General features: G+C 44.7%; 1 protein-coding gene across 3 annotated transcripts in view; it reads right to left on the reverse strand.

The window, feature by feature from the left end:
* LOC124415956 (zinc finger protein 423 homolog) overlaps nucleotides 1–14,199 on the reverse strand; it is a 77,041-nt gene that overhangs the window by 9,552 nt on the left and 53,290 nt on the right. Inside the window, exons 1-3 of one of the 3 annotated variants that reach the window (XM_046896713.1) lie at nucleotides 8,019–8,191; nucleotides 3,443–3,681; nucleotides 505–647 (exon numbers count right to left, since the gene is read on the reverse strand). In XM_046896713.1, coding sequence (XP_046752669.1) covers nucleotides 505–647; nucleotides 3,443–3,681; nucleotides 8,019–8,031 — 395 coding nt within the window. In that variant the 5' untranslated portion in view covers nucleotides 8,032–8,191. Of the gene's footprint in view, nucleotides 1–504; nucleotides 648–3,442; nucleotides 3,682–7,919; nucleotides 8,192–14,199 lie in introns of those variants that run through there. The other 2 variants (XM_046896711.1, XM_046896710.1) reach the window with 2 other exon arrangements.

Raw genomic sequence — 14,199 nt, forward strand, 5'->3', positions numbered from 1 at the left:
TTTAACGTATTAAGGCATAAATACGCGTGGGAGGTGGTACGTACGTATCCTTTTATAACTTATCGCGTTTTCCTATCCTGCGCCAACGAAATACGAGATAAATAATTACAACTCGCGACGGTAAAGTGATTTATTTTATATCATTTTGATGGCTTAGAAAGTTTCATTGAGTTTCAATGAAACTATTACCACGGTGTATATTCATCTCGATCCTAGTTAAATGTAAGGAGCTTAATCCCTGTGTGCATTCATTTCCTGGTACAGTGATTCCGTACCTATTTACGTATCCAATCTTACCGCGAAAGACTGTAAAATTTCTCCGCGAGTTAATCAACGCCTGTAAATTTCGTGCAACGAATGCATTGAAAGACAATTAATCTTCTATCTTAAACACATGTTTTATACAAAGTTATTCTTCGCGCCGATCTTCAGCTAATTGATCGCGTGTGAAGGTATCGAGGACTGTTGTGCACGCGGGTATGGGAGGTATAATTAGGAACTTACCTTCTGGAGAAGGCGGCCTCGCAGTGCGTGCATCGATATCTCCGGTCGCCGGTGTGCAATTTCACGTGTCGATCTCTGCTTCTTTTATGTTTAAACAACCTAGCGCACCAGCTACACTTGTAGGGCATCTGATCACCGTGACTCTGAAACAAACAGTGACGCGAAATTCATTATCCATTTTAAGTAAAAGTCCACAAGAAGTGCAGAAAACCAAAGTTAGGTCATAGAAGGGTCAACGAAGTTCGGTTCATGTATGTATACTTGACGGTTTTGCCAGACGATGAAGAAGATGTCTACATTATCCTTCGAGTAAACGATCGCATTAACGATCTATAAAAATATTGCAAATCTTTCATTTGACTGGTAAACGATATCGAAGACGTCCCGGAAGTCAAGGTGCATCGATCTTGACTTCCGATCTATATCTACATTGTTATACCCGAGAACTGACAATGAGCTTCGATGTAATGATCGCAGCATTATTTCTGCGCGGTCGTTCGATTTAATTGGAGACTTAAAGGGTATTAGTTCGGGCGAAATGGATTAACAATCTCCTAACGAGAAGCGGCGTGACGATTACACTGGCCCAAAAGTAATACTTACCTTATACACAATATACAGGTATAAACTTGCAATATAGACAGAAGGTAAAAGGCATAACCAACGGCGACATTAAAGCTCGCCTGGCGTGGGGGGCTGACCCCGTATCAAGTACCTATATCGTCGAGACATTAGTGATGGTCGGTGAGCGAGATAAGTTGAATCCTGGGCCTCTTCGGCGTGGTGCCAGACCCGTTGCTCAGGGTACACCGCGACTTTTTAACAAGTTCGTTAACTCCGCGGGTATAAGCTATAGGGGACATGCACACAGGTATGAGCGGCGTACGGAACGCCGAAACGTAACGATTACGTTGCGTAGCTCGGCTTGTGGTCGCCGTATGAAACTCGCCTAATTGATAATTAGGGCAAACGATCCTCAAATCTCAAGCTTATATACCTCATCCGGATTATTAAGTGCGGAGTTACCTGCCTGTATCTTATGGCTATGCGGTGTTGGTAATGAAATATTATATATATATATATAGTAGGTATCTACAGATATAAAGCTGAAGCTAGCAGCCAAGCGTGTTAAAACTTTTTGGAAATGGAAAAATGGACTTCAGTTTTATCCTTGGAATTCTATACAAGTATCGGGAGTTTGAAGTATTTCGCGAAATTTTTATATACGGACTTTACTACGGGTGGGGTTCAAGACTTGGAAGAATGAATATTTCGAATGACCGATATATCGAAATTTCAAACATGCGAACCTTGAATTGTTCGAGGTCTTGATTTTTGAAAGAATCACTGATTACCAGTCATTCTAATCAGTGAGAGTTTCGAATATCAAGATCTACGAGGAACGTTTGATTGCTAATTGTGGCTGCTAGCTCATTAAATTTTTCTATCTATGCACTGTCCCGCGTTTTTGCAAGAGTTGAATAATACGAAAAATTTTCACAATGTAATAAAAAAAAGTGCAGTTTGAGGAAAGTTTTTGGAGGTTGCGTCGGACGGACAGCGGCTCTTTGAACGCGGAACACGACGGCGGTCGCGATGCGGCGACAAGTTCACGGTTAAGATATCAAGTGTTTTCGAGTCTTGGTGTCACCCTGGAGGCAGATCGGAGGTTGTGATAAGAAGATCCTTTGTCGCGAGGGCCGGAGCACCGCCGCCGCCGCCGCCGCTGCGACTCGGTCAAGGAAACGCAACTTGATCTTATTGTTAAACTTGAGTTAAGTTCAAAATCATGGAGCATATATATGAGATAACTGAAGACGTGAGAAGCCGGGGCGGCTTCTTTGTACGCGACATAAACCTCGCTTCTTTCCACGATTTTCACTTCGTTTTACTCCTCGTTCTTCTGCTTCTCTAGCATTCCGCAGCTACGTCATGACACTACGATCACGTGTTTCTTGCTGTACGTAGTCCAAATAATTGAACATTCTTCGATACAGCCAATAACCGTTGTGTCATTAATTGATTCGATTTTTCAATCTCAAATATGCAACGTTCAATTCGGACTCGAAAAATATTCTTCGTCATTACAAATTCGCGTTTTTCTTACTGCAGGCTATTCCAAGATCGTAAAAAGAACGAACTTCGTATCTCAGTTCACCGTTTTAACCGATTGCAAATTTCGTTGGGTAGAACAATTGCCACAATGACGTACCGAATTGAATTTTGCGTAGAGCCTTACACGGTCCATCAAAACCATTAGACTCCGTCAAGTTGAATTTCCCAAATTTATAAACGGTATTTTATGTTGTCACACGATTGTGCGGAGCAACAAAAGTTTCTAGATCTTTTCCCCCTTTTGCTTGTAAAAAAGTAAGGAAGAAAAAACAGGTTTCCGCGTGAGGTGAGTACAGAGTCGAACGGCACCTGCGGAGAGGAACGCGTTACATGTAGGTACCCGTAGGTATGTAACGACGTATAGACACAACATCTGTATGCGTCTAAGCGAGTGGCGCAACCTGTTACAGGACAATCCAGATTTTGACCCAAAGATGACCCCGGCTTAGGACACGCGGAAGCGTGGCTAATGGTCTCGACATGCAGAGCAGAAACAAAGGATAGGAATTTCCATGCGGCGCGAACAGCTTGGCCAAAAACGGGCGTTTTGTCCGCGACATGCAGGTAATTCGGGTTCCGCACTCTCTGATCCTTCAACGTCTCTCAATTTCGCGCGGTTTCAACCCACGTCGCTGTTCCTGTTAAAGAGCGACTCGCCTTGCCGTAGCGGTTCTTCATATACTGCGGTTTGAATTGCAGCTTGAGAGAGTCGGTCAAACCGCAAAATTACGCGACCCGAGTATGAAACCTCGCGAGTTCTCCCATATCCTCGCGGGTCTTTTGGGCAATTTTCGTTTTTTTTTTTTCGAGAGGAAACGCTTACCTGTTCGTGCTTCTTCAAGTAGCTCAGCCTGGGAAATGATCTGTCGCAAAATTGGCATGGATAAGGAGCCGCGGGGTTGTTCAGGTCGGCGTGCGGCCCGTTTTCACCTTCCGCTTCCGGTTCCGAGGGGAAACTCGCCGAGGTTGGTGTAGCGCAAGAAGATGGCGTGTCGCCACCCCTCCTCGACACCGGACCACCATCTTCGCTGTGCCAGGACGAACTTCCGGTTCCCAAAGCTTCTGAAAAATTTAAAAGGAAGAAACCTACGATTATTTCCACGGCGCAGGAACGCAGGGACGTACATATTGATCCGAGAATATAGGGGAAACGATCAAGCAATTTCACACCGACGTCCATTTTTAATGCGACGAGGGTGAGAGGATGACGGGGATGACGCAAGCTCGCCACGAGACCCCCGCGTGCGCACGAAAATGACACCGTTTATGAAATAGGAGAAAAATAAGATAAAAAAAAGGAAAAAAAAAAAAAAAGTCGACGCATGTAGGTAAGTTGGCATTAGGTATATATGCGTTTTGTAATTCGGGAGAAACGAGCCGGGAGGCGAACTGGAATGAAACGTAGATATGCGATCTTACTTCACGGGGAATAACTGGTTCAGATTTGCATACGTTCTATACGCGACTAAACGAGACATATGTTGCAATTTTATTATCTTATTGTTGGTTTTTGGGTCGGCACAGAGATAGAGATATTCGTTAGAAGCGTCACGAAGTGACTTATGCGAGTCGAATAACGCGACAACCTTCTTTTTGTTTGTGAAGGTTTTCATCTTGTACGGGTGATCTCTAGTCCTCTCATTGAGCAATGAATTCGATTTCACGTTGTCGAAAACCACGCGCAGCAAGAGGATAAAAACCATTTCTTCTTCTTGTCCAAGTCGACGTTTAAGAATGTCAAATCCCTGCCACCCCCCGCCTTGATGAATCGCCTGATGACGTGGGGCGAGTTTACATGTTAGGCAGAAAGTGCGAAGAAATGGATTCGCGAATTGGGTGAGAAATGACGAGATAATGATGACGAACGAGCTGGGAGCGAGGCATTTGTGTTGGCTTCTTTGGCCAGGCAGAAACTCGCAGGGGTCGATGGAGGAGGAGGGTGGGTGGCCAGCATAGGAGAAGAGATATCTTCGCAGCCGGATTGTTATAAATTGAGTCTAAGGTCAAGCGGTACCCCAACCTCAACGCAAAGTGGGCCAATTTCGTGTTATATATATATACATTAAACATACATCTAAGCAAGGCACATATAACATCGGCGGGGCTATAACCAGACGAATAAAAAGCCGTCCAAGGCGAGCCAAGGCGAAGCGAAGTTAAAAGGTAAACCCAACGACGAGTTCTCTTGACCTTACGAACTCCGCAAGTACCTCACCACCCCGCCTAGTTACGTCCTTATAGCAGTCAGCTCACTACGCATTCGTGACAACAAACCGCGGTAAAACCTGTACCATTATCTGAGGTGTAACCTGGGCCAAGACTCGTACGTTATACACATATGTATGTATACATATACTGGCGTGGAATACGCGGCGAATAGTTTGTCCGCGCAGCGATGGTAACAGGACTTCAGGCGAGAAGTGATCCTTGGAGTTAAGCCAACTTGCGGAAATGTCGTTTCTTCCACTTTTGCCAGATTCCCTACACCGTAAAGTCGCGTCGAGAGAAGGAATTAATTTTAATAACAATCGTGCGACATCGTACTAATATGTGGCCAGAAACTCTTGGCTGACCGTCAGCTCGATGATCTTTGACCCTCCCCCCCCCCCCCTCCCGTTTTCCTCGGATATCTTTTTCCCTCGTTTGCTTATTCATCCTCTTTGGTGAGACGCGTATTTCACGTTATACAAATACCGTTATCTAGGCTCGCTTGTACTTAACTACCTACGATTTTGAGGATGAAACGATAAGCTGCTAGTATAGCAGTATAAAGAGGAAGAAAAAAACGGTTTCACGGTATTATATCTCTACGCCAAAGCATGAATCAGTAAACGGACTCTGATCGACGGCGATAAGCACGCTGTACCTACGTATAGTGAATATACTTGCCACCGAAACCTGCAGCGAAACGCCGTTGATTTGAATCGAAGAGATCGACAAACCGGCCGCGGAAGCTCTTCACTGACCTGGCGATAAACCGATGAGCTCTACGCCGAGGATTTTCTTACGAAGACGAGATATGCCGATCTCAAAATTGCACGAAGATGTGAAGATGCATTACATACGTACCGCGTTGATAAACCACTCGCATACCTCCGGCCAACCTGGAAATGACGATGTGGACACTGTGGGCAGCAGTTTCCTCATTTGTCCGAGTTGGCGGAGCGTTGAGCGAGCGAGGGAGAGAGAGAGAGAGAGAGAGAGAGAGAGGCGACACCCACCAGTCAATTTAAGAGATTTTACGGAATCCAGGGTTGAGCGTATTAAGCTGGAAACTCGAGAGCCGCTGTCGACGGCTGCCGAGCCAATCAACGCCACCCATGGAACGGTTGACGTTGCGACGACGTATGACGGGCCGGTAATTAAGCACACAGAAACAAGCTGACGACACTAAATGGGTCGCATCCTCTGCCCACGCGGGCAATTCAAACCCGCGGGTTATTCGACGCACGGGGCCCAATTCGCTAGGCGCCACTTTTGCATTAGTCACACGAACTCAACACGCGCTCACGACCGACACGCGACTCCGGAATCGAGGATGCCTCTTTGATACCACTTACTCATCTCTCAGCTAGGTACATAGATCCTAGCTCGGTCCGCTCGCTTAACTACTCATTAGCTCTAGGAGTCAGGAAGTAGAGCCAATTTAGCTCACTAGTATGCCGATCATTCTAATTACGATCCTTCGGACCCGGTCGCCGAGCTGTTGGCTGGAAATTCGACGAGAGTATTGTCAGTATTTGTATACTTTGACAAATTTGGTGATTTTGAAAATAGTTTTGTTTCTTTGACGATCCATTAACCAGTGGTAATCAGTAGTGGTTGTGAGGAATTCGATCGAAATCACTATTTTTATTTTGTTCAGACCAGGAATCAAAGGACATGTAATCTTATTTTTATACAATCAGTATCAATGACCAAAAATCAATCGACCATGGAACAAATTTCGGACGGTCTGAATCTTCATTATTTTCAATGATTCTTTTCGTTGTTACACAAATTCTTCGCTTCTTCTGCAAATAATTATAAACATTGTATCAATTTCGTTTCTTTCTCAAAGTTAACTCACGGTCAGCTCGTGAAGGTCTCGCGAAGGAATTTACCTAATCGAACGTTGAGAAGGACGGATAACTTAATCATAAAGTACCATCAGATCATGTGTCTCTCAGATTTCACGACTCCTATGATTTCCACTCTTGGTACGATCAAAGATTACACATGAAACGTGTCAGGCCTAGTACCTACTATCCTAGATTCCTGAATTTCAAGCTCATGATTTGATTTGTGTAAAAGTGTTCTCTCCATGGGTTTCTCGTAATTGCAAATAAAGAAATACCCTTGGCCCAGAAGAATTTTTCAGGTCGACTTCTGAGTCACGTTGCTGTCGAGAGAGCGCAAAGATCGTGATTCGCAGAGCAGCAACAGTTGGGCGAATGCGCAAGACTGTTAGGAACACGCTGGAGTTTAAGCTTCGAATCTGTGCGGCCACCAAGGGCCAAAGATCAGTTTAAAAAGTGACGCAAAGACGCGACGCGATGAGGGTCGTATAAATAAAAATGTTTCTACGGTTTTAGATCTGTTCACGACTTTCCGCATCAACTGAAACGAGTACCTCCTGCGCAATCAGGGCGTGTGTCATCGGGGCGAGAATAGTAGCACTTAACACCGTCAACTCTTTTCGCGACCTGCCAATGCCGCGAGCATGTTGTCAGCTCCCTAAGGCTATTTATAAACCTAGGCGACGCTTAATAATAGAGCTAAATCAACGCGAACCCAAAGAATTATGAGATCTGGTTGATGACTGGAGAGTGACTGCGATACACTAAACTTTTCAGTCTTTTAATTTACGCCTTGCCATTGGTGGAGCAGAGGTCATCGTTTATAGCCGGGCCACCAATAAACGATTGTTATGGTCAGTTTTACTGCATTGCCACTTCGCCTAAAACTTATATATATATATATAAATACCCCTTATTGTACATGTGTGATGCAATGTGATCAGGTGAAAGATTTACCATAAAAAATGGGAGACGCCGCCACCGGGACTTGGGAGAAGCCAAAAGCAGGGTTAAGGGTTCAGGGGTTTAAAATCTGTCAAGTTTATGAAATAGAGTTTATTTTCGACCGGATTAAAAGTGTTTGAGGTGAAACCGATCGTTTTCAGGCATGTTTGGAAAAAGATGCAAGAAATTAGGCTAGGACAGAAAGGGTGAGAAGAATTATACGAAGAGGGTTTCGGAAGGTGCTATACGAATGTTTCCGATGAGGGTGCAAAGGGCGTTTCAATTTTGAAATCAGACCTTTGGATTTGGGGTGACATTTTTCGTCCTGCGGTGGCGACGGCGATTCCTTGTGTGCCTGTATTTTTCCGATCAGCAGTTCGAGCCGGGAGCTATTACCTTTGAACAGCATCTTAAGATTCCTCGTCGCAGAAGGCGTCGCTCGATCTGAGCCTCGACTTCGAGACTGTAAGCGTCACCTGTCAATAGCCCGATGTCAACGGCGTCAATTTACGGTCAACAGCACAGCACTGACGTACCATCTCGTTCCACTAAACAGTTTTTTTGCGACCACAGTCGATAAAAGTTTCCTCCACGCACTGACTGGAAAAACTTGTCGAGAATAGAATCGGAGATGAAAAATGAAATGTTTAAATCCGCCGTGTATACACCGCGACAAACGATCGACTTCGTCACCCTGCGATTCCCGGTGGGTGAGACTTGGCCAAGGTTTAATCCGGTGTTGGTAGTCGCGTCTTGGCTGGTCTCGAGTTAAACGACGACTAAGGAGGCGAAGGGGCCTAGTGGAGTGACTAGAGAGACCGGCAGGCAGCACGGCACAAGTCCTTAGAGTTACTCGGCGAGGAGAGGGATCAGGGACCCCCGGAGGATCGGGCGCCCCCAGGGAGTCGGCAACCGCATTGGCCAGGAGGCGGAGGCTAGCCTCCACCCACCGACTCGGTTTGGATTTCGATGCCTGCTAGACTATTACGCTTCCATGCGTGATGTGCCCGCGTCCCCGGAACCCCGATTCTTAGTTCCTCGTCATACAGGGCCGATTTTCATTCATTTCGAACAGCGTGTGCGAGGCCGATCCACCTTCGATCGATTCCGATCACGGAAGAACTCACAATGGGTTTCAACCCCACGTTCACATGCGTTTTCCTCTATTCTCTGTTTGATAGTTTTGATAGTTACGATGAACAGTTTTTCAGAATTTACGGATAATTTGATAAAACTTTGAGTTTTCAAGTTAGACAATCAAGGATTAAACTTTTTCTACTGCGACACTTCTCGATCAACCAAAACGTGATTTTGATATTGAGCCAATTCTTTGCAATACAAAACTTTTATCCACGTGATACTTTTCCGGAAGCAGACGATATGTCAGGTCATCGTTTCTTAGGGTTTTTCATATAATTCTGGATGATGATCCAGAGTATCACGCACGTTCGTTTAACTAGTTCGGAATGTCTGGTGTGGTCGCACGATGCGTGGCACTTCAGCCAAGAGGTTTCATCTTTTTTCCCTTCTTCGTGTTCCAAATATTTACGTGTAACCCTGGGATCCTCTCGAGGCGTGTACGTCAGATTGGGTGCTCCTTGGTTAGTCCGTAAAAAAAAGTCTGAGAAATCCTGTTAGCCACGGTGTCAGACCGTCGAGAGACTCGGACGGTTTTTCGAACTGTGAGAATTCTCTCTCTCTCGAGAATCCAACATGCAGGTGATTAGTTCGGAGTAAAATCAGAGCTGCATAGGTGGGCACCACACCCTGTGTGGACCGAGTCCATGACGTCGAAGGATTTCAGGCTCTCGAGGTGCCCTAGCCGAACCCCGCGGCGGGATCGTTTGTCGAACGAAATGGAAAAGGGATGAAAAAGAAAATAATAAAAATAAAAAGAGAGAGAGAGAGAGAGAGAGAAAGAGAGTAAAACTACAAATAGGACCCCCTGTCGGTGCTGTGAAATCGCGCGGAATGGATTCTCACACGCGGCTGGAGCTCTGTGCCACCTCTCGCGGGCCTCCATGCATTATGGGCCCCACGCGGGCCCTTCCTTGACACTCGGACGGTGGGGGGCAGTCCCCGAGGTGCGCTGAGGATAGGGGAGCTGACGGGGTCGCATGGGGGGCACAGGGCCCACCCATGGGGCTTATCTCGCGGCAGCGGACCCGCCGCACTCCGGTCTGCCGGTCTTGGGAGCAACGAGTTAATTTGGGGCCCGCTTGTGGCGCGGAAATCCCGGGACTTTGGGCCCCTTGAATCTGGCTGCGAATCCGGGAAACTTCTCACGTCATTTCCCGATCGATGGGAGAGGATCGACGGAAATGTTCTACCCGATCTAATAGAGGAAGTTCAAGATTGTCTATATCCCGAAGAGCTATTATCGACTCCAGCGATATTTCCTGCACCTTTGTAAATAGTTAATTTGGTAGCGAGTCGAGGTGACGAAGGTTTTGGAACCATTGTTGAAGTCGGTTAGCTGGAAACTTTGCCAACTATTCGAAACTACGGCAAAGGGTCTGATTGTGAGTGTCCGCGTTGAAATTGTAACGGTCCTCTTAATAGGTGGTCTGAAACGAAGAATCGACGTTTTTCCGAGAGAGTTACAGCTATCGTTTTCACACGCATCAGTCCAGGAGTAAAAACAAAGTTTTAGAAAAGTGGACGGCATTCAGTTTCCGCAATCTTTCGATCACTCTTTACTGCAATTAGCTATGTCACTGCACATGTATATTATACAAGAATTCAGAGAATGCTATTTTCATCCACAAGTACAGTTTCAAGCTGTTCATTGGTGGTAACATGGGCGCTCGAATATCGGAACAATTAGGTAACGGAAGTTTGGCAAAACTATGCAGAACTTTGCCACCCCGGAATATAACGGCCGTTGGCTACAGTGTTGAGTTACGAAGCTTATGGACGACCGATTCAAGGAGCAGAGATCAGCTATGCAGGCCTTCCTTGAAGCTTGAATCCTGGTTCTTGTCTCAAGCAAACCACGTTTGTTTTTTTTTTGTTTTTTCTTTTTTTTTTATCGAACAGGAAGAACACAGCGTTTCTCAGCGTCTTCGAGTCGATTTGAAAAAGAATTTGACGATACTAGCTTTTCCCGCAGTCTTCGAGCCGCGTTAATTTGCCCGACGAGAACCATGCGAAGTTGTTCGCATGAAAACGACGCGTTACTTGCTAATTACAAACACGCGTAGAATATATGCGTGCACGTTGCAGAGGTGCAAAATACGGCCACACCGCATAGACAGAACATTGTGAAAACGGTAATTTAGTATTTGATAATGAATTCTCCGAGCCCATGAAAGCTAGTTAGTGAAGTAAAAATACGACCATCAATCATCGACGAGAGCTTGTCGCGCCTAGGCGCGAAAGGTAAGAAACGCTGCTAAGACGAAGACAGAGAGAGAAAGAGAGAGGTGAAAACCGCTTTTTCTCTCATTCGCTCTTTTTCTTCTTCATCATCATTTCACGGCGAAATCGTCGCGCGAGTTGGCTCTTCACAGAGGATAACTAAAGAGAACGTGAGATGTGGGAGGGATTTCGAATCGGGCGCATGAGCCGAGCCTCTAGCTCCCGATCACCAGCTCCGCCTACGCGAGTCTTTCTTCCGTGAATATGCAAGCGGCGGTCGCATAGTCCGAGAATGCAACTTTCCGACTTGAATTTCCCATTCATGAATACCGAGCCGTTCGGCGACGGGGTGGCGGGGGGAGGAAAATGCGGGCTAACGCTATCTCTTCGAGGATTTCCCCGAGTCAAATAGGCGCTGTACACAGCTGTCTGATATTTATCTTAATTATCCACTTCAACAGCGACGTCGGATACTTTATCTTCTCCGATACGCTGATAGGGAATGTCGAAGTCGCCTGACTTTGAGGGCGGAAGTATTAGACAAGTAAAACATAACTGTTTGTTAATTGTACTTGTAAACTGCAAAACGCATGATGACGATGATTGTAACTCTTCGTTGGTAAAACGAGTTACCCGCGTGTAGGTAATGAAGCTCAGGTTAGGCAAAGATGCAAAGTGCAGATCTGAGGGAGGAAAGAAACGGGAGGGTAGGTATAGCTGAGTAACTATCCGTCCGAAATGTTTGACCTCCGCAAGTGTAATTTTCGTCTGCAAACAGGATGTTGGGGTCAAACAGTGCGCATCCGGTATATATCAGACAAGTAGGTACGAGCTGTGTGTACCAATAGGAATGGATAAACATTTGATCGTTCGATTCTTGGAAGCTTAAAATCCTTGAATATTGTCACATACAGCCATTAAGTATTTTAATGGAAAACTGAAAGCGTTAAGGAGAGGGTGTACAGCTTAAAAGGTACTCAATCATACCTGCATGCCAATTTTTAGGAGTTTTCTTCTTTTCTTTTTTTTTTTTTTAGAAAATTAAAACACTTGGAGCATTTCGAGTATAAGGACTTTATTATTCATAGTTTCAAGAATGTTTTGGAATTTTTTCATTGAAATTAATAACAAAATGACGACATGGCGCATACGAGTAGAGATCGACCACGTTTTTACTTGATTGACTTGAAACTTTGATACAAACTTTAAAACTTGTTTATCGTCTCGAGCTCGTGGCTAGATTTTTGAATGTCAGACCCAACATTTTTTTAACTATTTTTTAGTCGAAAAACGAAATTTTTTCTTCATAATCGTACATATTTTAATATATATATTTTTTCTTTCTCAACATTTGAGCTACGAGCTGAAACTCGAAAAGGTGTTTTTACAGAAAAAAAATTTTCCATCTGTTACGAGTTGGCCAGTGATATGTGATGAAGATGCGCCACCGCAAAAGCCCTCGAACTCTGTTATTAATTTCGTAAAAATGTTCTTGAAACTATAGATAACAAAGCCCTGAAACTTAAATTGGTGCGTTTTCATTTTCTTAACAAAAATAAAGAAAAGAAACGAAAAAAAACGAAGAAACTCATAAAATTGGGTATGATTTTAGACCGTCCAAGCTGTACCTCCCTTACGATCATCGCGTACTCTCGCCGAGGCGAACTTTTGACAAAGCTGTGCAAGGCCGAGTCAGCTTCCGTTTTTGCCGGAGGTAAATCTCGAGAGAAACGGAACGGAAGTGAGAAAGTAGGTACCTATATATACCCCACGATTCGTCGAGGCAGCACGCGAAACTGGCAGGAAGTACTCTGACCGGAAGTGGCTACCCTCTTAGCAGTCGGTGAGTCCAGCTCCACCCTAAACAGAGTGATATATCTCGTCGGCCATCTTGGCTCGGGTAAGAAACCCGGCTGTAAGACGCTCCTCGGCATCCGGAAGGCCCGGATCTGCGAATTCCGTCAAGGGTTTATGAGTTTGAATTAGCCCAGGCAGTGCAGGGCTGTCCGGCTCATTGTTTGGTTTAATGTCTTAACCGCGATAGTTGCACGTCGTCGGTAGTTATGCTATAGGTATACAGTTTTCGGTGGCGCTTACCTACCTACTTTCGACAAATTTTGACCCGCACTAATGACCGGCGGGCGACGATTTGCCCAATTATCTGTAGGAGACACCTTCGCAGACGTCTGCGTCTCCAGGTGGTTAACGAGTACGCACTAATGTCACTATTTGGTAAACTACTTATTCGTATATTACTCTCAGATCACAAGGACAGATATATATATATAACTGTTCACCCTGACCGCACAACTATTTGCTCGCCCCAAATTAACTGCCCCGAATCGTTTTCAAACTACTCATATTACCTCGGTGGTAGACAGTCAATTTTACTTCTAAACGATCATTTACTGCTAAAGACGTCCGATAATTAAATCAACGAATTACCCATCGATAATCGAGTGTTCTCGGAATAAAGTATACAAGGTTAAAATGAAATTCGGGGATAAATTCTCTTTTATAAATGTAACATTTGAAAAAGTAACGTTTACTCGTTAATCTTTATTACCGATCTGACTATATTTAAGATCAGGACAGCAATTCACTTCGAAAGTTTCTTTCAGTTTCAAATTCCAACGATACAAAGAAAAAAGAAAAACAGTAGAAATTTGCATCAGTAACAGGTGATAGAAAAAGAAGATAAAAATTACATACATCAATATCCAAAAACAATTACATTCCGTAACACTCACAAATCAAGAAGATATTTTCACCATTAGATGTTAATCGACGATATTGGATGATTGTTTTACCTTCGCTCCTTTTTCACCTGTTTTTTTATTTATTTATTTTTTTTTTCTTGTTATTGTTTGTAGTTTCTTTCAGACTGGTCAAGAGGCAATTCGAGACCGACAGGTAGCTGAGTCTAATAATGATTTCGTTAAAAAGTTAGTTGAACCGAAGGCCGAGATCCTTGTAAAAGCCGAAGGGGGTCTCGCTACCGATTTACAAAAGGCAGAGCTGGAGTCCCGCCCCTAATTTCAGGGTGCATTTTCGATTCGCTCTGTTACAACCTTTTTCGTTTACTCTGGAGTCAGAAGGGCGTAACTTGTCGCCTACACCTGCCTGACCTGCTCGTTTCCCCCTTTTCCGAGATTCAGGGGTTCAAGTTTTCTCTGAAATTCCAATTTCCTGTGCATCTCTGTTCTGTTCGTTAATA

This window comes from Diprion similis, chromosome 2 (assembly GCF_021155765.1).
Source record: "Diprion similis isolate iyDipSimi1 chromosome 2, iyDipSimi1.1, whole genome shotgun sequence".
Lineage (NCBI taxonomy): Eukaryota > Metazoa > Arthropoda > Insecta > Hymenoptera > Diprionidae > Diprion > Diprion similis.